Genomic DNA, 22,922 nt, shown 5'->3' on the forward strand with positions numbered 1-22,922 from the left:
CTTGCCAACTTGGTGAGACCTCACCTCAAAATAAATAATAGAAAGGGATGAAGATGTAGCTCAGTGGGAAAGTCCCCTAGTTGATTCCCCAGTATCACAAAAGCAAAACAAAAAAACCACATAAGTATTTGCATATAACTTATGCACATCCCACATGTTTAAAATTATCTCTAGATTACCTATCATACCTGATTCAATGTAATAGCATATCAATAGTTCTTATACTGTATTAGGGAGAATGACAGGAAAGTTTGTACATGCTCAGTACAGATCTAGGGTTTTTGCTTAGTTTTTGGTTTGGGTACTGGGGATTGAAGTCAGGGGTACTTTACCACTGAGCCACATCCCCAGCCCTATTTTGTATTTTATTTAGAGACAGGGTCTCACTGAGTTGCTTAGCACCTCGATTTTGCTGAGGCTGGCTTTGAACTCATGATTCTCCTGCCTCGGCCCCCCAAGCCACTGGGATTACAGGGGTGTGCCACCGCTCCCTGTAGGTTTTTAAGAAATATTTTCGATCTGTAGTTGGTTGAATTTGTGCATGCAGAACCCAGGACAGAGGCACAAATATACCCAGCATTCATTCACTGGGCAGCAGATATGGTTCCAATTCTTTATCTCTCTGACAACCACCCTGTGAGGTACGTGGGTGTGTAGGGATTGTTATTCTAATTTTATAATTGTGAGAAATAATTTATACAATGCCCTGGTACCATTCTGCTACAGAGGTACCTTGACTGTCAAAAAGGGATGAATAGATAAAAATTCATCAACAACATACCCCCAGATCCAGTCTTTCTAGTTTCATGAATTTAGGGAATTTAGAGAACTTATGACATCAGGTTAATGCTCAAATAGCCAAGATAAATTCAACAATAGAATCCATTCAATCTCATGAAACTTGCCCAGCAATGTGGTCAGAGGTCCATACTGAGATGTTCTGATTATCTTAGAGGTGTTTTGCTACGGAGTCAGAATTACAGCCGGCCAGCATGAACACTAGTCCTTACCAACCAGCAATTGTTTCATTTGCAGCTATAGTTCCTGGAGCAGAGCAACCCAACTGGTGTGCTGGGGAGCCTGGCTATGCCTGGAAAGGGTGACGTTGGGTCCTATATGGTCAATACCCCTGGAAAGGCTGCTGGGCCATAGGAAGCTTCCCCCTTTACTGCAGGGGTTCTGTTGGGGCTGGGGCATGGAAACAGTCGGGAAACACAGGTATAGAATGTCTTCTTTTTACTTGTTCTTAACTGGGAATGAGAATTCAACCAAAATGTCCATTTCAATTGAAGGGCAAGATTCCTCATGGGCACACAAATGAGAAAATCATTCATAAAACAAGTCTCTCGAAAATAATTCAGGATTATGCCTGTTCTAATCTTGAAGAGTTCCTTTAAGAAAATCATATTTTGGTGGTGATCTCTCTCTTTCTCTCTCTCTCTCTCTCTCTCCCTCCCCACCCCATGTGTGTGTATTTTTAAAGTGACACATAGGTCAGCCCTCTGGCATTTATTGCCGCCCTCTTGCCTTATTACTAGGCCAGGATGGCCTACAAGAGGTGCCAGGGGAGTCCACTTAACCAGGCCTCCTTTATTCCACACAATCTAGAGAGTCAGGTCCTCATGCTTGCAGTTAGCCACAGACATACCATCTTACTGGCATCCCAGAGATACTAACCAAATTTAAGAGAGATTAAATTATAACCCGGAATACAATTTTAACATTCTAAATTCAAATGATTCAGGGAACTGGATGTTCCTGGGTCCACTCTCCCTGTAAGCAACCCATGAGGGAAGGCAGCCATAAGAGAAGGTAGCTGAGTGAGTTGAGGAGGCTGTTGAATAAGAACAAAGGCAGAAGGCTTAGAAATTGCTCTGAGTTGATGACTGGATTATCTGACATTGTATAAGGTGATTATATATGTGTGTGTATGTGTGTGTGTACATATACATATACATATAATTTGTTTAATTATATATAATTTAATAATAATCTGTAACATTCTGTCATTACTCTTGTGTTATACCTGAGGAGGAGACTAAGACTCAGAGAATTAAATTACCCAGTATCACACAGCTTTATGTGCGAGAGTAATATGGTTCAAAGATCAGAAAAGTGTATATTCATATATTCTAGTTCTATCAGTGAGAAATCTAACATTTAAAAATAAGTTTTATTGAGATATGATTTACACATGACAAAATTCACTGTTTATTTTTTTACACAGAGCTACCGATTGAATCCAGGGCCTCGTTCCTGCTAGGCCCTCAGCCCAAACTTCACCCATTTTAAGTATTCAACATGTCTTAACAAATTTGCAATCATGTAACCATGACCACAGTTATAATAGAGAATAACTTCACTCTTCCCTCATCCCCAGATCCTAGCAACCATTGCCTTGGTTTTTGATCATATGGCAGTCCCTTTCTTTGAGTTTGTATAAATTGAATCACTGTATGTAGTTTTTGTGTCTGGGTTCTAACTTAGTGCAAAGCTTTTGAGGTCCATTTATGTTTTGTACATCAGTAGGGTTCTTCTTTTTTATTGCTTATTCATTTTCCATTTGTGTATCTTCTTTAGTGAAGTTATCTATTCAAATCGTTGAGTTCCCTTCTAATGAATTGTAAGAATTATTTATGTATTCAGTATGCAAGTCCTTTATCGGATACATTTTTTGCAAGTATTTTCTCCTTGTGTATACCATTTAGAGAAAGTTTGTGCTTACTTCTTCCTAGTGAGACAAGGAAGTCTCTGACCCAATGCAAATTTTTATTATAATATCTTGGACAAGGAGTAGTGGTCATTCCTGGACCATGTGTTATAGATCCAGAACCTGTACAATTGGTGGCCTGAGGTTTGGAGTTCTCAGGGGAGACTTTTGTCTCATCCAGCATCCAGGCAGAGATCACAGACTTCCTTGGCATCTCTGTCTGCCTATAGAATTTTTAGTCCACCCTTTAACTGTGGATATGGCCCTTTTCCATCTCTATTTTACGTAGGTTTCTCACTCCGGACCTCCCGTATACAGCAATCCTCAGCTCTTATCCTTGCATGAAACTGCAGAGTAGTGATCAGAGGAGAATCTCAGCAAGTTTTCTGAACTCTGCTCTGGACCTAATAGTTTCTATATTTGCTTTTTCTGCAAATCAATTTTGCATTTAAAATATCTTTGAACTTACAGGCGGTATAGGCTATTGTAGGCCTCTGTCTTGCTCAAATGAAACATTCTCCAGTTTAGATTTTACTTCATCTTTGTATACAGCTGGTCTAACTCATTGTATCTTCCCCATCTTCAGTTGTGCTGGGTTGGTTCTCTCTGGTCATCTTCTTTTCATATCAGCCATGGTGGGTGGCTTCCCAAGATTCACATTCTTGTCTAATGATCCCAGTTGGCCAGCAGTTACTATGATCTTGTCTCCTCAATCACCAAATAATGCAGGAAAGATTGTGTCCATATTCAAATGGACTTTTTCTTTTCTCAGCTCATTCCTTCTGATCACATTAAGCAATCAAAACTTTAGAGAACAAGCAAATTGTTTCGTAAGAGATACTCTAAAGCAATATTTCTTCGATGAAACATTATGCCCAGGATGGTTTAAAAGCTTCTAGTAGTAGTGATGATTAAAAAAAAAACAAAACATTTTTTTAGTGCCTATTAAGTCATCTTAGCTACCTCTGAAAGCTTATCTGAATCATTTTTCTCCATCTCCATTGTAAATACCTAGTCCAAGCTACCACCATCCCTCACCTAAATTACATAATAGCCTACACCCGGTTCTGTCTAGAGTCCTGCAAGCACACAGCAACTCGAGTGATGTTTTAAAACTCTTTTGTCAGAGTATGTATGTCACTCTCTCTGTATCCCACACCTGTAATCCCTGCGGCTCGGGAGGCTGAGGCAGGAGGATTGTGAGTTCAAAGCCAGGCTCAGCAATTTAGCAAGGCCCTAAGCAACTTAGCCAGATCCTGTTTCGAAATAAAATATTAAAAGGTCTGGGAATGTGACTCAATGGTTAAGCGACCCTAGGTTCAATCCCTGGTACCAAAAAGGAACAGAAGAAAGAAAAACATCATAAAGGCTCAGCACTTCAGTTAGAATAAAATCTGAGATCATCTTCAGATTTAGAAGATTCTGTGGGATTTGGCCTCATGGACCTCTTCTCCTTTCTGGATACTTTGGACTTCTTGGTGTTCTTTGAACTCTCCAAACTTGTTCTTGAATTATGATCTCTTAAATTATGGCCGTGTCTATTCCCTCTGTTCTTAAGTGTCAAAATCCAGGAAGGCTGGATCCTTCCTGGCATTTGGTCCTAGCTCAAAGCCACTTCCACACGGAGGCCTTCCCCAACCAGCCCTTCCCAAGTGAAAACATCCCTCCACACCCCTTTGCTGTCTATCACATGATCCTCTCTTACCTTCTTAATTTCATTTGCCATTATCTGAAATGAACATGTTCACTTATTTGGGTACTGATTTATTTTGTCTCCTCTCTCTGGAAGGTAAGTGCTGTGACGACAGGGACTCTGTCTTGCTCACCCGTGTGTGTCCATCACCAAGAACAGCGCCTGGCCCACGGGAAACACTCAATTCATATTTATTGAATGCATGCGTGAATGCCAGGAGCTATTCTCATTGCTTTCGATAGATTTACCCATAATTTTTACAATAATATGCTAAAGTAAGTATAGTTGTCATCCCCATTTTATAGATGAGAAGACTGTTCATAACTAGACCCAGGTCCATTGGTCTCCAGAGCCCATTCATCTACACTACAGCCTCTGCCATTTTGTCAGGTAACATTAAATGTCATTAAAAAAAAAAGTTCCACGTTGGCAAATGCTTTGGACATTGTTTTCATTGATTACATCAGGATTTGAATTTTATATATATATTAGGTGTAGGTGGACACAACACAATGCCTTTATTTTTATGTGGTGCTGAGGATCGAACCCGGGACCCACCCGTGGTAGGTGAGTGCTCTACTGCTGAGCCACAATCTCAGCCCCAGGATTTGAATTCTTTCTCCTTGGAGAAATAATCTCCAGCAGGCAGAGAGAAAACATCTCTCATTTTGTCATATGAAATGAAATTGGGTTTAAATAAATCAATGAAGCTAGCAGCCATATAGTGTGTCTGGAGTGAGATGGCTGGATTGGGTAAAGTTCAGCCTTTCCCCCAGCCTCAATTTATCTTTAAAATTAGAAAAGAAGTATCTTCTGCTTAGAGTTTTGGTAAAGACCATAATATTCATAGGATGGTGCATTTGCATGTCAAATGCTTAATAAACATTGATTGTGATAATGCTGCCAAGAATCAGAATTTCATTGTTGGAAAACTCTTAAGAGACAGTTTACCACTGATCGAGAGCTTAGACTGGATAATCTCCACAGGCTTTTTACCTCTCCACAAAGACTGCATGATTCTGATCATTGCTTTTCAATCTCTCTGTGGGTGGGACCCATTTTTTAAAAAAAATTTCAATCCACCATTGACTGAACTTTTGTATAATGCCACAAAAATTGGATGACTAGAACCACACAACTTTTAAAAAGCACTCAAAATAAAAGCCCCAAATGGTTATCATTAGATGCAACAGACATGAAATTACTTCTTCAAATTGCTATACGTTTCTAAATGTGTTTTAATTATAGCTCGTTGCATAAGAAATTACCCCAAAACTCAGTGACTTAAAACAACAATTATCAATCTTACACAATTTCTGTGGGTTAGAAATTCAGGAGCAGTTACGTTAACTGATCTGGGAGTTTCTTGTGAGAGTGTATCAAGATACAAGCCTGAAGGCCTGGAGTGGAGGCTCTGCTTTCCAGGTAGCTCATTTACATGATTGGTAAATGAGTGCTGGCTGTTGGCAAGAGGCCTGGGTTTCTCCTTCACCCACAGGGACCTCCCCACAGGGCTATTTGTGTGTCTTCATAGCGTGGCAGCTGGTTTCTTCCAGAACAGTGATCCAAAGACAGCAAGTTAGAAGTCGGACCGTCTTTTCTAACCTACCCTCAGAAATCACATTTCATCAACTGTTTGGTATCCTACAGGTTAGACACAGGAGCCCTTCTTGACATAGGTGGAGGAGGCAACAATCACTGGGGACATCTTAATGAACTGCTACCACAAATGCTCCTGACTTCCACATTTACCTGTCTGTCACCCAAGTTCTGAGTACCAAAAATTCCTAGAGATAATGGAAGTTCCTTGTTTTGCAAATGAGGAAACTAGAATCTGATGAAAGACATGTCCCTAAATAGTTGCAAAATCTGGAGTCTTGATTTCAGTGTCCTCTCACATAGTCTTCATATCTGTTTTACAGACTGTATAAAGAATGAGGAGCTTTTGCTTCGAGCAGCTCACTAAGCAATCGGAATGACTGGGGTGGGGTGGGGACACTGACATGCTGAGATACTGCTGCTGTGGGTTCTCTTGGGATCACCACAAAGCCATCTTCAAGGTGGCCGTCAAATAGAACTATTCAGTGAGCCAAGTTCAAAAGTGTCACAATGTGACAATGGGAATTGATTTAAGCTTCAAAGATTCTTATTAACTTAGAGAAATGATGATTTTCCAGAAGAATTAATACATAGCCACTGGTAGAGAACAGAAGAGACTTTAGGGCTTTGAAGCATCTTTTCACTCAGTTTCACTCAGTTCTTAGATGTACACATAAAGTGTGCTAGTTTAGATTCCTGTCCCAATAATACGCACATTTCATGGCCGAGTGATTAAATCTTGATGCTAATCACAAACGAAATGTGGATATTTTTGTAAGCTCATTGAATGAGGTTGAGAAATAACCTGCTTTATACTAAGCAAATCCTCCTGAACACATTGCTCACATTATGCGGGTGTGTACAGAGGGGTTACTTGCTTGGGATAGAGTCTCTATTTATATGGTCCACAGTACATTAAAATTGTGACAAATGAATGTGGTGTATCACTCAATTCTGGACTATATCTTTCTTCTCCTTCATCTCCCTTGTTCTCCTAATTGAATCAAAAGCCCTAAACAAGAAAAAGCGAAGAATCCTTAGTTTAAAAACAACTTTATGTTTGGAAATAGTTCCAAACGTAGAAAGGTTACAAGTTACAAGAATAATAGGCATGTCTTTTCTTAGATTCGCTTTTTTTTTTTTTTTTTTGGTACTAGGGATTGAACTCAGGGGCACTCCACCACTGAGCCACATCTCCAGCCCTATTTTGTATTTTATTTAGAAATGGTATCACACAGTTGCTTAGCACCTCACTTTTGCTGAGGCTGGCTTTGAATTCGTGAAACTCCTGTCTCAGCCTCCTGAACCACTGGGATTATAGGTGCATGCCACTGCACCCGGATATATTGGCCTTTTGTTAATTTTTTAAGTACTGGGGTTTGAACCCAAGCACATTCTGCCACTGACCTACATCCCCATCGCTTTTGAGATAGGGTCTTGGCTAAGTTCCTGAAGTTCTCACTAAATTGCTGAGACTGGCCTCAAACTTTCCATCCTCCTGCCTCAGCCTCCCAAGTTGCTAGTATTATAGGTGTATCCCTCAGCATCTGGCTCATCTCCCCTATTATAGAATCACCAGGCTTCCCTCTTACCTGTTCATCCCATAAAAATGTATTCTTCTTTTCCCATATGTGTAACTTTGGCCTAATGCCTTCGGTGATGGTAAAGAACTAGGTGCTTTACAAATATGAACTCCTGGAATCCACACAACAGCCTCCTGTGACAATTCCTATTTATTGTCACCACTGAGAAAATTGAAGCCCAGACAGGTTAAGGAACTTGCCTGAGGTCCCACAGCTAATAAGGGACAGAAGTGCCTCAACCAAGGCTCTTAACCCTGTGCTCTGCTAGTTTGAGAAAAGGCTTCTTCCCAAATGAAGTTTTAAGGTACAGAACAAAATTTAAAAGAAAACAAAGTATATTAGGCAATAAATGCTACAAAAGTTTCTGAGCGTCTAAAATCATTTCAACACATACCATGTGTCAGGCAGGGTTAGGGTCTGGAGAAACAGGGACAAATGAGAGAGTGACTTTCATGGAATTTGGGGTTTAGCCACAATCTCTCTCTCTCTCTCTCTCTCTCTCTCTCTCTCTCTCTCTCTCTCTCTCTAAGAAATGGAATCTTCCTGCATTGTCTGGCTGACCTTGAACTTCTGAATTCCCGCAGTCCTCCTGGCTCAGTTTCCCAAGTTTCTGGGATTAGAAGCTCGTGCCACCGCGCTTGGCTTAGCTGCAATTTCTTTTTATGTGGGTGGGGCTACAGGGGATTGAACCCAAGGGTGCTTTACTACTGAGCTACATTGCCCAGCCCTTTTTATTTTTTTAAATAGTTTCTTGCTAAGTTGCTGAGGGCCTCACTAAATTGCTGAGGCTGGCCTTGAAGTTGTGATCCTCCTGTCTCAGCCTCTTGAGTCGCTGGGATTACACTGCACCCCACTGGCTGCAATTTCTTAGTGAAATCAGGAAACAAACACAAGTGAAGGAAGGGGCATTGCTCAGGATGGTGTAGATTGCTGGGCCTCAGGCGAAAGAACTTGATCCTGTGGATACACAGTTCAGCCCTGGAGCTGGCCTATTTCTAGCCTCTATCCTCTCCTATCAATTAGGAAACTCCTAGGCACTGCAGTGTGAGACCCACCAGGTGAGTAGCTGCAAATGGGGTCATTGAAGAGGAGGGGCTTGAACTGAGAGTCCAAGGTGAGGTGAAGTCAGAAATCAGCAGTGTTCACTCAGACCCATGTCTTTGCCTGTAAAGGAACTGAGTTTACATGTCACCCTGCCAGAAAGTCACAAAATCATGATTTTTTTTTTTTAAGAAGTGTTGAGGATCGAACCCAGGACCTGATGCATGACAGGAAGCGCTTTATCACTGAGTGACAGTGGTAGCTTAGTTCCAGAAGAGGAATTGAAACCCCTCACCCAGATGATGGCCTCAGCCCCTCCCCAGCCAATGCGCAAACCACCACCCATAAACTCTGGGCTTACCTGCAGACTTGCTCTGCCTACTTAAGGCCTCTGATCTTTGCCCATCCTACTCCCAGGACTAGGGCCATTTCAAATGTCACCTCCTCTTTACTTCAGACAGCTGCCCTTGGGCTAATTTCCCCTACTCTGTGTTTCCATAGCAGTTTTTACATATCTTCATTACTGTGCTTTGTTTCCAGTTCTGGCCAAACTAAATTCAAATAGCCTCCAATAATCTGGGGCAAAAGGTTTGGTTTTCCTTTTTCTGTGGATGAGAAAGTGCCTATGGGCTGAGGTGAGCTAGTGGAGGCAGCAGCGTGCAGGGCAGAGAGCCCTGGGTTAAGCCAGCTGCTGCTTATTGGCCACAGGACCTCAGGAAAGTGACTTCACCTGTCCAGGCCTCGGTTTCCTCAACTGTGACTGCTCAATTGACAACAACCAACAATCGACACAGAGGGCTATTATGTGGGCTCAAGGAGTTAATAGTTACAAAGTGACCTAGAAGAATGCCTGGAATTCGGGAAGTGCTGTGTAAATGTTTCTGAAGTCGTCGGTCATTGAAGTTCAAGTCCAAGACTTCGGATGTAATGCTCTTCCCAAGTGCTTTATTTTAACTTTGTAGGACTTCCAAGTTTTCCTGAGAAGTCTGATTCTTATTAGAGGCAGCAATGAAAGGAGTCTGTTTGAGCAGAAGACACTAATGAAGTGGGAGAAAGAGAAATGTTGCTGCAAACTGCTGAATCAAGGTGTGGACCTGGGGAGGGAACAGGTGCCTGGCTCCCGAGACACCAAGTCTAGGGCGTGCAGTGACACAACCAGGCATTGACCACCAGAGGGGACTCCAGGAGATGGTTCCCTCTTTAAAAGTTTCTGAATGCCCTTCCTTGCAGGTCAGTTGTGGGTTAGACATTTTGGCACCTGGGCAACTTGCAGCAAAGACTCTGCCTGAGCATTCGTGATTCTGCAAAATGTTCCTAATGACAACTGCCAAGTGTCAGGTTCCTGCTTTACTAAGGATGGCGAAGGGCTTGGCTGGTTTCTTAAAATTTACGAGTGTTGCTACAATAGGGATTAGGAATAAAGCTTACATTTCCAAGGCAAGAAACTTAATATTACTTATAAGATTATTGCATAGATAAAAATCAATAATTATTATTACTAACATTGATATGATTAAAAATGAATTGAATTGCAATTGATCTGGTAGACAAAGCCCAAGATGAATGTTAGCTGAGTGATAAAGAATATGTAAGTTTTCATTTTAGGGCTCATGGGTAAATAGTGTTTGACAACATATGGAAGAATTATTCACTGATTAATCTGCTTGTCAAATACTGAATGTTAGAATGCACAATCCTCCTACCTGGGGGATGATTTGAAACAGCCATTCTCAAATTGTTTTTAACATTTGTTTAGTTGTTGATAAACCTCTTCTCAAATTTGAGCATGAGTCAGAATCACCCTCAGAGCTTGTTAAAACACAAATTACTGAGGCCCATCCCCAGAGTTTCTGATTCAGGGTGTTAAGGTGAAGCCCATGAATCTTCGAATCTTTTTAGCAAGTTCCCAGGTGATGCTGATACTGCTGGTTCAGGGACCGCAGTTTGAGAACCGCTGAGTTGGAGCAAATGTCCCCTCGCCGGCAGCACATCCCCACCACCTGTGCTGGGATGCGATCTAATTGGATTTGTTTTAAATAGGCCACCTTAAGCAGTCAAATTTCCCAACCACTTTTTGTGTGTTACAGGCCAAAAGAGACATTACTTCATTATTTCTCCTCTAGAAGGAAACGAAAAAAGAAAAAAGCCTTAGTGATAGAGCCTTTAAAGGACTCAGTTAATTAGCTGTAGCCCTAGCTGCATGTTTCTGACATCTTGATAATTAAACACATTTAGACTTCTTGTTGTTTGCCAATCTTTTCATGAAATAATTGAAAAGCACATTCTTGGTGGAGGCTTCTCCTTCACCGGGATGCTCTGGGGCCAGCGTGCTGAGAGGTGAGGACCAGCAGGTGGCGCTGGAGTCAGTTCATGGTGGCAGCCAGGATGGAATGAAGGCAAAGCAGCCAAGATGCCTGCTTTAAATCCTCCAAGTAAGGTCCCCTTAACCGCTTGTCATAAAATACCCTGAGACACACGTCTTGGAAAATCGAAGTGTCAAGCTCAGCATCTTTGCCACATTTCAAACTAGGTAATTACCTTCTCTCCCAAAGGGAATCTGTTTTATGTATTTGTGTGCTTTCTAGGTTACAAGTTCCCCAAAGGCAATGATCTTGCTGCCTTCCTCTCCCTCCATACAATGCTGAAGCGAAATGCACATTTTACAATAACAATTTAATTATTCTACATCCCTCTGAGCTGCATGATGACCTGTTATATAATTGCCAGTAATATAGAAACCTATATAAACCTCATATACACCCTTGCAATCAATTGAGGTTTTTATTTGACCTAGAAGTAAAAGGCTTATTTACTCCTCCTTTACAACAGAAAGAGCAGACCGTTTTCCCGCCATCCCAGATTGTAAGTCATTATCAAATAAACAACACTGCATTTTGGTCGGTCATTTTTATTGTCTGCAGAAGTGGTTTTTTTTTCCTTTACTACACACAACAAATACTTTGATATAATCTAAGATAATAAAATAGTTGAACAACTTTGATTTTTTTTTTTAGATTTACATTTGTATAGAAACAATCTGTGGAACACTTCACCTTAAAATGAAGGTGTCTAAAAACAAGTGATTCATCAGCATTGCTTTAAATAATTGGTTAAAAGTTGTGGTCTCTATTCCCAACTGAAATGTGTCTCCATGCAGTTCCCCTTGGGTCCAAAGCTTAAGGCCTTGAGAGGGTGGCCAAGGACAAAAAAGATGGCCACTCTCTTCTCTGTCCTTTCCCTGTGTAGAGGAGAGTGATTGGAACAGGGTTGTTACAAAAGCCAGGGACAAATGAAATCAATTGCACATCTCTTGTTTGCAAACATCAAAGTCATAAAGAGTCTTTATACAGCAACTCTCATCTATAGACAGAAAATTCCATCAGGATGGCACAGTGCCTGCTTGCCCCCAAATGTTCCATTCTTCCTCTAATCATGTCAGTTACTATGGATAGGCTGTGGCCATCAGTTCTCTCTAAGGGCTGCTCCTTTTATCACACTGAAGTCTTGGCCCTTGGATTATTTCAATCAGATGCTACAGCTTGGTGCCCAGTTAAGGGTCCACCATCCCCCAAGAAATGCCTTTCCCTACCCTCAAATCCCCAAAGTGCCTAAGAGTGAAGACCCCCATGGAGACAGTGTCTTTAGTGAATACCTCCCCAAAGATGCCTGGGGACTCTGGCCTATATCATCCCGTTGATCTTAGTCCACTCGTAGATGTCCTGTTCGCACACGATGTCGGAGTTGATGAGGAGATATCTGTCCCCAACACAGAAGTGCTTCTGACAGGCAGCGCATTTGAAACACTCCAGGTGGTACACTTTATCCTTCACCCGCATGGTCATCTCATAGGCACGGATCCGCTTGTCACAGGATGCGCACAGACCATCTTGGCCAAAAAGCCTGTGACAAAAAGAAAGAAAAACTAAGATTCAGGGCAGAGGCAATACCAGGAGAAGGGGCTGAGCAATGCAATGGGTTCCATCACGAAGGTTAAACTCCCGGGAAGCCAGGAAGCTAGGGAAAGCTGGACCAGTCTTTTCCAGGATGCAAAGAGTAGGCTGAGTGACACTGTGGCATTTCCTTTGGTGTTACTCCTTCCTCTTCTGAGCCTGCTCCCTGCCTTCAGCAACCACTCGCCACACCTCTAGGCTGCCCAGGCTACCACTGTGGAAGAGTGTCCCCTCCCAGGGGAACTTGCGCTGTAGAAGAGGAGATGGAATGAGAGCCTTGGGCTCCTTTGAAAGGCGACCAGGAGTCTTTCTGAAGCCCCCAACTCTACCATGTTGACCGCCACTATTTTACCCACAGGGAGGTGGGCCTTGAATTCCCCACAAGTTGCCAGGCCCACTGCCCCGGCTGCCAGGAGCTGCAGGAGTCTCCCTGCAGACACATTGGAGGATTAATTGTGCCTCAGAGACCTAGAGAACTAGCAGCATCTCTCTACAATGAACAGAAGGTCTTAATTCATGATCCTCACCACCCCCTTGGCATGAATCTCTGGGGACACCTCTCTTCTAACATCTAAATCAGGACTCTCCCTAGCCTCGGCAGTTTAACCACTTATTTCAAGCAATATTCAGTATCAGGGTGGGAGATGCGACTTGGGAGAGGTCAGTGTGATGCTTCTCAAAGTACTGGTCCCAGGAACCAGCAGTCAGCTTTGCCCAGAACTTAAATACACATTCTCAGCCCTGTACCCCAACCTGACAGAAATGCTGGGGAGAAGGTTCAGCAGTCTGGGTATTAATGAGCCCTTTCAGAGAACTCTGATGCAGGCTCAAGTTTGAGAATAAGCCTTCTGAAATAGAATAACACAATCCTGGGATCAGAAGACCCAGACTCCAGAACCAAACCTGAGTGCCTAAGTGACTCCAGTCTGGCCTTCGATTTTTCTGAGCCTCAGTGAATTGGCAGCAGTCTTAGTATCTTCCTCACTCCTGGCTATCAGAAGCATCATAAGGGCACATCAGGGCACCAAGAATCCAGGGCTAAGCCAACACCAGCTATATTTGCACACATCCCAGGTGTGATCCCAGCCATGCCTGACTGTTGCACATCAATTTTCACACATGGCTAGTAACATAGCTTGTTAGCAGGTAGTTTCCACCTAAGATCTTTAGGACCATTTTAGGTAGATGCTTGTTCTTATGGGAAGTTTTTATTAACTTAAGAAAATTGGAGAATCCATTGGTTCATTCTTAGAATTTGCAGGGAGGTGAGGGCAATTGCCAATATTTGGGCAAAATGAGTGAATGGCCTCAGAAGAGGTGGTCTGTGGGTAGAGAACTCACTGTCAGCACCAGGGCCAGTTCAGTTCCCCCAGATTCCAGCTTTCCACTGGGTGATCTCCGAGTATTTCCAATGCACCGCCTGGGAGCAAAACTCATTAGTGGGGGAGAACATTTTATCCCACCGTAGCAGATGGTGGAGCTGTAGGCAACCGTAGCATTGGAGGTCACCGAGTGGAACGAGTTCTGGTTTCCTGACTGTTCAGTAAGTAAAGCTGGGGCCTAAGCAAAGACGTACAGCCAAGAGAGCAGTGTGCTTGGATCTGAGTCCAACTGCCTGAGGTGCGGGAACCTTAAGGAAGGAGGGAGCTTATTAGAGGGCAGTCAGGGGGTAAATTACAGCACATCAGGCAGCTAATGAAGGGAAAAACAAAGAACAAATATTTGGGAAACAAGTTCAGGTCCCAGCATCTCGTCTAGCCAGGTGACTTCAGCAAATGACATCCCCTGCTCACACTTCTCTATCTTCGGCTACAAAGCAAAGGGCCCTGTAGCCCCTTCCAACTCAGGTACTCTGAGAGTCTAATAGTGGTAAAACTAAACCAGGATACTTAACTGCAGCATTAACCTCAGGAACAAAGAATTGGTGTCTCAGGCTGGGTATCCCAGGAGCAGACCCTGTGGTGAGGATTTATGTGCAAATGATTCACTAAGGCTGCCCCAGGGGAGAGGTGGCAGAGGGGGAGGAAACCAAGCTGTTGCAGTCTCAGGAAGAGCCCTTGGAGGTAGCTCTGGCCCAGGAAACTCTGCAATGTAAGTCACAAGTCACATTTCCAAATCTCCCTGGTCCTAGGCAAGGCTGTGGGGCTCTGGGATTCCTGCAGTGTGTGTCTCTGGCTAAGGCCCACAGGGGTCTGTCTGGTGGGGACCTGCACACTCCGGCTCTAATGATGCTGGTTAGATGCAGGTGCTGGCTGCTGAAAGTATACCTACAGGGGACAAAGGGGTGCTGCACACAAAGAATTGAATCCAGGGATGTGGGTTGGGCACCAACTAATGGCTGCAGTTATGTTCCCAGCAACACAACAGCAGCAGGGTTTAAGTTCTTTATGGGGGTCTCATGAGTGTTTGAGGCTAAATGTCTGAAAAGAACTGTATCAGGCGAGTCAGCCATTGGAAATTCCCACAGGGAGATTATTCTAGGGTAAAGAGGGACTGAACCCCATTAGAGGACCCACTGAGTCATTCCTCCAACTTCCCTTGTTAAATTCAAGATACCGCCAGATATGCTAATGATGCTAGCAAACAAGTCCCTAGCTAAAGGACCATCCCTGCAGCAAAAATCCTTTTTCTCCTCTGTCAAGAGGTGTCACATCTTAAGCTTTCTGCTGCCCATTTTAATAACAATAATATAAATATTAAAGGATGGAGGCGACGCCTGCCCTAACGCAGAGTTAATTAACATGTTGCCTGGGAATGTAGCAGGGAGAAGAATTATTTCATGTCACCAAGACACAAGTTAATTAACATTGGGTTCTCCCAGACTATTTTTTTCCTCTCCTTTTTGAAAATGGAAAAGATTAACAAGCCCAGGCAGCACTGATTTTATTCTTGAATGTTATATAAAACCGTGGAGATAGGGAGAAACCCAGCTCTTTTGACCTTACTGTATCTGCACTTCATTTAATAAGATTCAAATGATTCGACAGGGATGTAGTCAGGGGGCCCAGTGGGAATCATTTACCCAGTCTGCTTTCTGACTGATTTGGCAGACTGGGACTGAGCAAAACCAGGTCTGTATTTATTGAGTTCTATTTTCTGGTGACTTAAAAAAAAGAAAAGAAAAATGAACAAAATGATAATCATGATCGTTGGGGGGAAAAAAAACCCTATTTTTTAAAAACAGCTAAATTTATAAGAACTTTATCTGGGAATTTTTTAGGTGGGGGAGGGAGCTAATTCTATCCATTTTTGAATAAATAGATAAGCTTCCTTCACTGTGGAATTACCTGCAGCATTCCCCCTGCCCTTCACATGTAAAGTGTTTTTTAGGGCAGATTAGGTTCATGAAGCTACCCTAGTGGTAGCTTCCATGGGCTGGATGGGCCTCATGTTTTAGGGCTGCATGTAGACCCTCTGCCACAGCAAGATGGCCAAGAACTGACAGCTACACAGTTGATCAGATCTGACAGCAGAGGGCACAGAATTACCTCTGTGCCCTAATATGGCACAGCTAATATGGAATTATGAGATACTAGAACATTCCAGGCAAAGGTATTCATTGAGAGCTGGAAAATTCCCATGACCAATAGTATGACCCAGGGCAGAAAAGATGTCCTCAGCTCCCGTCCCACTCTGTGTTGTAAACTTCCTAGTCTACTCTTCCATTCTTTCATCTTCTTGTCCATTAGATTGGAAACTACTTCATGACACTGTCATGAGGGCAAATTATAGAGGCAGCTAATGTCTACTTGACATGCACACACTTAGCCAAGTCCTCCACATGTATTATTCCATCCGCGCCTCCCCACTTCCTTGGAAGCAGGTACTATTACTAGCTCCATTTTGCAGATGAGGAAATTGTGGATTCCAGAAGCTTGCCCAAGGTTATGGAGCTAGGAGATAATGGTGCTGGAACTCAACCTCCCCTGACAAGGGAGCCTTTGCCTTTATGCGAGTTGAATGCCGCCTTCCTACCACAAGAGTCGATGCTTGGAGCTCCATGGTGAGAATATGCTATTATTAAATTTCTCATCACATAATATTGGAATCATACAAAAGATTTTTTTATAACCTATATGTGTTTTGAAGTATTAAAATGAGCTCCCAAGAACCCACCCCCAAACTTCTTTACAGCACCCCTCCAGTTCCTATGGCACTCCCTTATGTCCCTCCCCAATCCCATCCCCTATCTGCCTCCAGGGAGAAACACTATTCTGACTTCTGAGTTTATTCTTCTCTTGCCTTTAAAAATATTGCATTTTACCATATTGGAAGGTATCTCTGGGAGCATAATCTTGGCTGGAGGAAGAGCTGCTGCTTCTCTGCAGATTCAGCCTCCACTGCCCAACCTCCTGCGGGCAGGCACCTCAGAGCCCAAGTGGGAGCTGGGGCCATACCCCAGACTCAGATGTGTCAGGGCTTGGGAGGGTCGGGAGGTACCTGAGATAGTCCCTTCGGCAGAGCTTCCGGCCCAGCTTGTAGTAGAGGCGCCGGCCCACCTCACCCAGCCGGCAGCCACAGAGGTCACAGCTGAGGCAGTCCTCATGCCAGTACTGGTCGATGGCCTTCAGGAAGTAGCGGTCCCCGATGTTCTGCTGGCAGCCACCGCATGTCAGCAGGGATGGGGGGATCTGCAGCACCTCATCCACTGGTTCCCTGGAGAGGAGGCCAAGCATTAGGGACAAGTTTACCAGGAGGAAGAGGGGCCCTGGAGCTCAGGAATCTCTCTGGGCCAAACAGGGAAACTTACTCCATTGCTTCCTGGTAACAGAAGGAGAGGGGACAGGACAGCATACTTCAAGGTCAGATTGCCCAGAGACCCGGGGAGTCCTGAGTTAAGACAGAAGAGAGCTAGACCTCACGTCCTAGATCCTGGAAGTAACCTCAAGGCACCCAGAGGCATCCAAGGTGCCTGCAGGTGGCGCTGGACCCCTACCCACCACCCAGCACCATTGTGGACACCTCTGGCCTCCCTTTTGCTCCTTCCACCTTCTCCTCCTAGTGTCCTATGTCTTCCCAGTCCTCCCTCTTTTTGTTCCTCCCATACCCAGGACCCTAGGCACTGCCTAAGCCCAGAGAAAGCACCTGGCACCAAAGGAGTTGCTTGCTGTGGGGACATCCGACTACCGAGAGTGCTAAAATCTGCAAATCCCCCACTGAAGCCCCACGTCAGTGTATATACCTTAAGCTCCCACACACACACCCCCAACTCACAAAAGCAGAGAGGATGCAGAAAGAAGGAGGCAACTCAAATGATGTTAGGTTGCTTTCTCTTTCCAAGAGAAAAACTTCATCAGGATAAAATAGGAATTCTCATTTTCTTTTAACAGAAATTCTACATCCCATCCTTTCTGAATGAATCCTTGGGGGAAAATCGCAGATATTAAGGCCACAGTCAAACTGATGTAGGACATCAGTTACACTTTCCTTACATGAAAATTTTTACAACGGCAAGACGGATTTGAATAAAGATGACTTAGGAAAGAAAGTGGGAAGGGGATGAAAACAGTGATCTTAAAGAAAAGAGTGGAAGGCAATTAAACAGCCAAAGGAATCTCAATCCAGGCAATTCCTTCACAATGAGGTTTTTTTTTACAAAGCCATGCGTACGGGCTCCTGTTCACTTTACTTCACTAGAACCTGAACACTTTTGATTTAAATTACTGCCAAAAGAGAAAAGGAGTGGAAGGAATGATTCTAGCACCTGCTGGGAGATAGGAAAAACTCGTTGGTTTGTAATAATTAACATGTGCTGTCTGGAATCTTGTTCAAATACAAATCTATTTAAGTCTATTATGTTTTTAAAAATGGACCTTCTTCCAATTGTGAAATTCCCAAAGGGACTTTCCTCTTGGGAACCTTGGAACTATAAATCTGTGTCTCCTATTTCTAGCTGGCACTCTTACCAGGTGACCTTGTGTCCTAATTGGCCTGAGCCCACAAAGCTCAGCACCTATTATACTTAGGGACAATAAGACTCAGGGCATCAGTGTTTATAGCACTTTTACAACTTCAGGTGACTATGTCCAGGAATGGATGAAGCACTCCTTAAAAATAGTTAATTAAGGATGCTGGAATTAAATCCATGCTTTGCAGACAGAGTATAAGATTGTCTTCTTTAAATAAAAGGAAAAGTGAAGCTGAAGCCAGTTTCTTTTTTTTAAGTATTTTATTTTTTAGTTACAGTTGGACACAATACCTTTATTTTATTTATAATTATATGGTGCTGAGGATCGAACCCAGGGCCTCAAACATGCTAGGCGAATGCTCTACTGCTGAGCCCCAGCTCCCTGAAGCCAGTTTCTTTTGTGGGGGGGGGGGGGGGGGATCAAGACCTTAAATATTTTTAAAGAATTCACTGAGGTCTTTGTTTTTATAGATTGTCCATAAGAACTTTGATTCTGCCTTCTGAAAAATAGTGACTACCCTTGGCCATTTCTCCTGCATCAATTTAGAACTGCTTCTCTTCTTTCCACAGCCCAGTCTTACTTTGGGCTTTTAAAGCACTCATGGAGCCACAACCATGCTGGATGCCCCTGATGCTGCTGCTCACCATCTGTGAAGGAGGAGAATTTGCACTCAACTGATGCAAAACTGCCTTTAAAAATTAACTCCTTGGACTGGGGTTGTGGCTCAGTGGTACAGCACTTGCCTTGCATGTGTGAGGCACTGGGTTTGATTCTCAGCATATAAATAAATGAATAAAATAAGGGTTCATCAACATCTAAAAATATTTTTTAAAAAATGAACTGCTCTTGTTACAGGGTGGCAGAAGGACCACCAACTGCATGACAGAGGAAATCTCTGTGTTCATGAACACTGGCTGGCTTTCTGTCTATAAACTTCATTTGCATATGCCTCGGGAAGTTTTTATCTGTATTTGGAGGTATGAATGTCATGACTCAAGTTGGCTTCCAGCAAGCATGCAAGAAGCATCTAGCAAGGCATCAAGACCCAGTAAAAATGTAAAGCAAAAAGAGCAACAACAACGATGATGGGCTGAGATGAGATAGAGGACAGACTAAGACACTGGCTCCAGCTATCTTTTTATAATTAATGATAAAGTCAGGGCTGGGGTTGTGGCTCCGAGGTAGAGCACTTGCCTAGCATGCATGAGGCACTGAATTCGAGTTCAATCCCCAGCACCACATAAAAATAAATGCATTCTGTCCATCTACAACTAAAAAAAAATTAATGATAAAGTCACATTATTTTGGGGGGAATGATTCGAGCCAATGACTGAGGGAGATTCACCCTCAAATTAGTATTTGACATCCTCCCAGAGCCTATCCTGGATTTCTGATAAAAATTCTCAATAATCTCCAAGAGAAAGGAGGAAAGATGGGCTGCAGTGACTTCTCACCTGGGCACACAGCAGAGGAAGGATGGGATACATGTACCCCCACAGCAAGTATCTGCTGTGTTATGAAGTTAGGATGTTTCCATTTTCTAATCTCAGGGTGAAAAGCACAAACTTTGGAAAGAGCAAACTTCCTTTAGGTAACCAAACCCTCCAGATGTATCTTCTAATAAAAGGATTAGTGACTAAGTCCTGCTGCCTGGAAAAGACACTAGGCACAAATTCCTAGGATCTGCTCCCTTACTGTTATGACTATGGTTTTGCCCAGTCTCTGAAAACTCAGGGCTCAGTTGTAATTCTAGGTTTATATATATAGATAGATATATATATACTTTAAATCCACTGTTTGCATATACTTAAAAAAAAAAGGAATGTTATTTTTCTCCTGAGAATTGGATTAAGGAAGCTGGGTCTTTGTTAAAAGAAACCTAGCTCCTCATAGAGCTGGTGTCTTAACCTTCAAGACTCAAGAGTAATGTTTATAATCTCATTGGATCCTGGTACTTCCTGTGTTTTATGAGAACATGCTGAGTTTTTATGTTGGCAACTGAGGGTAAAAACCCAGGTAAATAAACACCATAGAAGGCTGAAATTGGGGATGGGGGTACGTGACTTCAAGCAGGAAAGCACAATTCTTTTAAAGCAGGAAAAGAAAAAACAAAACAAATGCCTCTTAAAAGCACAAATGGACAAGTCATTAACCAGCTCCTTTGGTCTTGTGTAACAAATCCCTTCAAAGGATTAGATGGGGACTTCAAAGGAATAAAAATTCAAAACCAGACAGCTAATGACTCTTAAAAGGGCATTTGTGTTGAGGAAAAATGATACATTAAACACCCCTTGCTCCCCATGTTAACACTAGAGAATGGGTTGGGATATAGGTTGGGAATAGGGAATGTTCAACACAAACCAGAGCAGGGGTTCGAAAAATTGCAGCACATGGTTATTAGAGCTCTGGTTTCTCCACCCCGCAATCCTTTGAAAGTGTGACATAAAAGAGAAAAAGAAAAAAACTTGTGAGACTCCACTCTCCAGAAAAAAATACACCTATACTACACAAAATGGTGCGCTAATTTTTAAGATTCACAGACCCCCATCGGTGGATTCCGGGTGGGGAGCCAGTGCAAATACCCAAATTAATTCCGGATTAGTTGTTCTAGAAGTCTCTGGAGCCTAGAGCAAGCTCCCAGGTGAACAGGTGGACCCTCTCGTGCGCTGGTTACCCACGCTGCTGACAGTCGCTCCACCTGCGGACCCAGAAAGGGGCCGTCGGGGACTCCGGAGGCCTTCACTTGAAATATCCCCCTCTCCAGGACCAAATGGACAAAGAGAAAGGGAGCCAAGAAAGGGCAAGAAGGGAGAAGGAAGCAGAATAAAGCCCTGAACACTCTCCGGGCTCCACCTGCGCTCCTCCGAGCTCCCCGGTGCCCGCTCCAGTGCAAACTTTCTGGCCCGCGGTGGCTTTGGGGTACGTCCCAGGTAGCCCACTGGGGGCCCGCAGAGGGACCGGGCCGGATCAGGTTCCTGCCCCCTTCCGCCCGGTGGGTCTCCTGGTGCCCTCAGAGAGTCACTCGCGAGGAAGGGGGAGCCCCGCGCAAGGCAGAGGGGTCCAAGGACACGGTGCAGGCGCGCACCTGGAGCCCCTCGCGGGCCGCCGGCGCCACCCGGTCGCTCCGGGGCGCGTGGCCGCGGACACCGTGGGTGGCAGGGGCAGGGGCGCCACACTTACTCAGACGGGTCCAGGCTCTTCCTCTCGATGGCCGAGGACATTGGGGAGGGAGGCGGCGTGCCGGGCGGCGGGGGCGCTCCCTTTGTGGCGCGGGGCTGACCGGCTGCTGGGGCTCGGACCCCCTCGGGTGCTCGGGCGCCGCCGCCGCTGCCGCCGCTCCTGCGCCTCCTCTTGCTCCGGCGCTCCGGCGGCGAGCTCGCCCCTCCGCGCTCAAGGACAGTCACCGCGCTCCCTTCAAACGCCAAAGAGAGAGAGCGAATCACCGGGCTGCGGGCGCGCTGCGGCCGAGACGGGGGCCGGGGAGCGCAGCCTGGCCCCGGGCGGCTGCAGCAGCTGCTGCTACTCAGGACTTAACCTTCCATCCCGGTCCCGCCGCCGCGCCGCCGCCGCCGCCCGGTCCCGCTCGCGCGCTGTCGCCAGCTCCTCGTCGCCCGCGAGGATGGTGCGCGCCCGCCCGGCTGCCGGGAGCCCCTCGCACCTTCGGCCAGTGCCGCGGCGCGCCGCTCGCCGCCGAGGGCAGAGAGGGGGCGGCGGCCTGGGGGCGGGGAGGGGACCTAGCCTCTCTCCCCGGGCTTCCTCCTCTCTCGGGAAGGTCTATTTTCGCTCAGCTTCCCTCTGTCTCTGGTTTCATTTCCTTTTTCCTGATCACGATTCAAATACAATAGAAGGAAATCACATTTAAAGAGACAGATGCCCGTCCCCCCCCTCCCCTTTTTTTTTCTTCCTATTTTTTTTAAACGGGGCTCCTGGGGATTAGCAATACAAACAGCAGCAGCAGCAAGACTGACTTGCCTTCTTAAAGGGGCCAGCATCGGGGACAGAGTCGCTCAGTGAACACCTATCCTTGGAGAGGAGGCTAGGCTGCCACTAAATCATTCTTCAGGGCTTCCCCTCTTCCGCGTTTCCCTTTTGGTTTAACTAAGGCCGAAAGTATTCACCCGGCATCTCAAGCAATAAAGAATGTGAAATAAGCACCTACAGGAACGCAGGCGTTCCGAGTGGCTGTCGCGCGCGCCCGTCCCGGGTTCGAGGTCCCGGGTCCACAGTCGCGGTGCGCGCGGATGCCCCGGACAGCGCGGCTCTGCTGGCGGCGGGCTTGTAGCTGCGTCTGCGCTCCAGAGAGGCAACTGGAGCTGTGCGAGCAAGGAACGCACGGGCTGGGTACGCCTGAGCAGTGCTGCGGACAGCTAATCCTGTAGGGAGGGTGGCTGGGAGGGACCACGTTGGTCTGGGTCTCCTCTCCATCTGCTGGCGGCA

At 44.8% G+C, this 22,922-nt stretch overlaps 1 protein-coding gene across 2 annotated transcripts; it reads right to left on the reverse strand.

Moving 5' to 3' along the window:
• Positions 1–11,518: 11,518 nt before the first annotated feature.
• LMO2 (LIM domain only 2) lies at positions 11,519–22,291 on the reverse strand. Of its 2 annotated transcripts, none has more exons than XM_081281065.1 (4): positions 22,144–22,291; positions 21,666–21,897; positions 17,017–17,232; positions 11,519–12,526 (listed from the first exon to the last, which is right to left on the reverse strand). In XM_081281065.1, the coding sequence occupies exons 2-4, from the start codon at positions 21,704–21,706 to the stop codon at positions 12,307–12,309; spliced, it is 477 nt and encodes a 158-aa protein (XP_081137191.1). In that variant the 5' UTR covers positions 21,707–21,897; positions 22,144–22,291; the 3' UTR covers positions 11,519–12,306. The 2 variants fall into 2 exon arrangements, with proteins under 2 accessions (XP_081137191.1, XP_081137190.1); XM_081281064.1 differs by having other exon boundaries at positions 22,021–22,154.
• Positions 22,292–22,922: the final 631 nt, after the last annotated feature.

The sequence above is a fragment of the Spermophilus citellus genome (assembly GCF_964194105.1).
Source record: "Spermophilus citellus genome assembly, chromosome: 2".
NCBI lineage: Eukaryota > Metazoa > Chordata > Mammalia > Rodentia > Sciuridae > Spermophilus > Spermophilus citellus.

What these genes read in the sequence shown, in the direction of transcription:
- LMO2 (XM_081281064.1), bottom strand. An exon ending in AAGAGCCTGGACCCGTCTGA is followed by an intron (nt 17,233 to 21,665) that starts GTAAGTGTGGCG and finishes CCTCCTCTCCAG; the next exon opens with GGAACCAGTGGATGAGGTGC. An exon ending in TGCCGAAGGGACTATCTCAG is followed by an intron (nt 12,527 to 17,016) that starts GTACCTCCCGAC and finishes TTTTTGTCACAG; the next exon opens with GCTTTTTGGCCAAGATGGTC.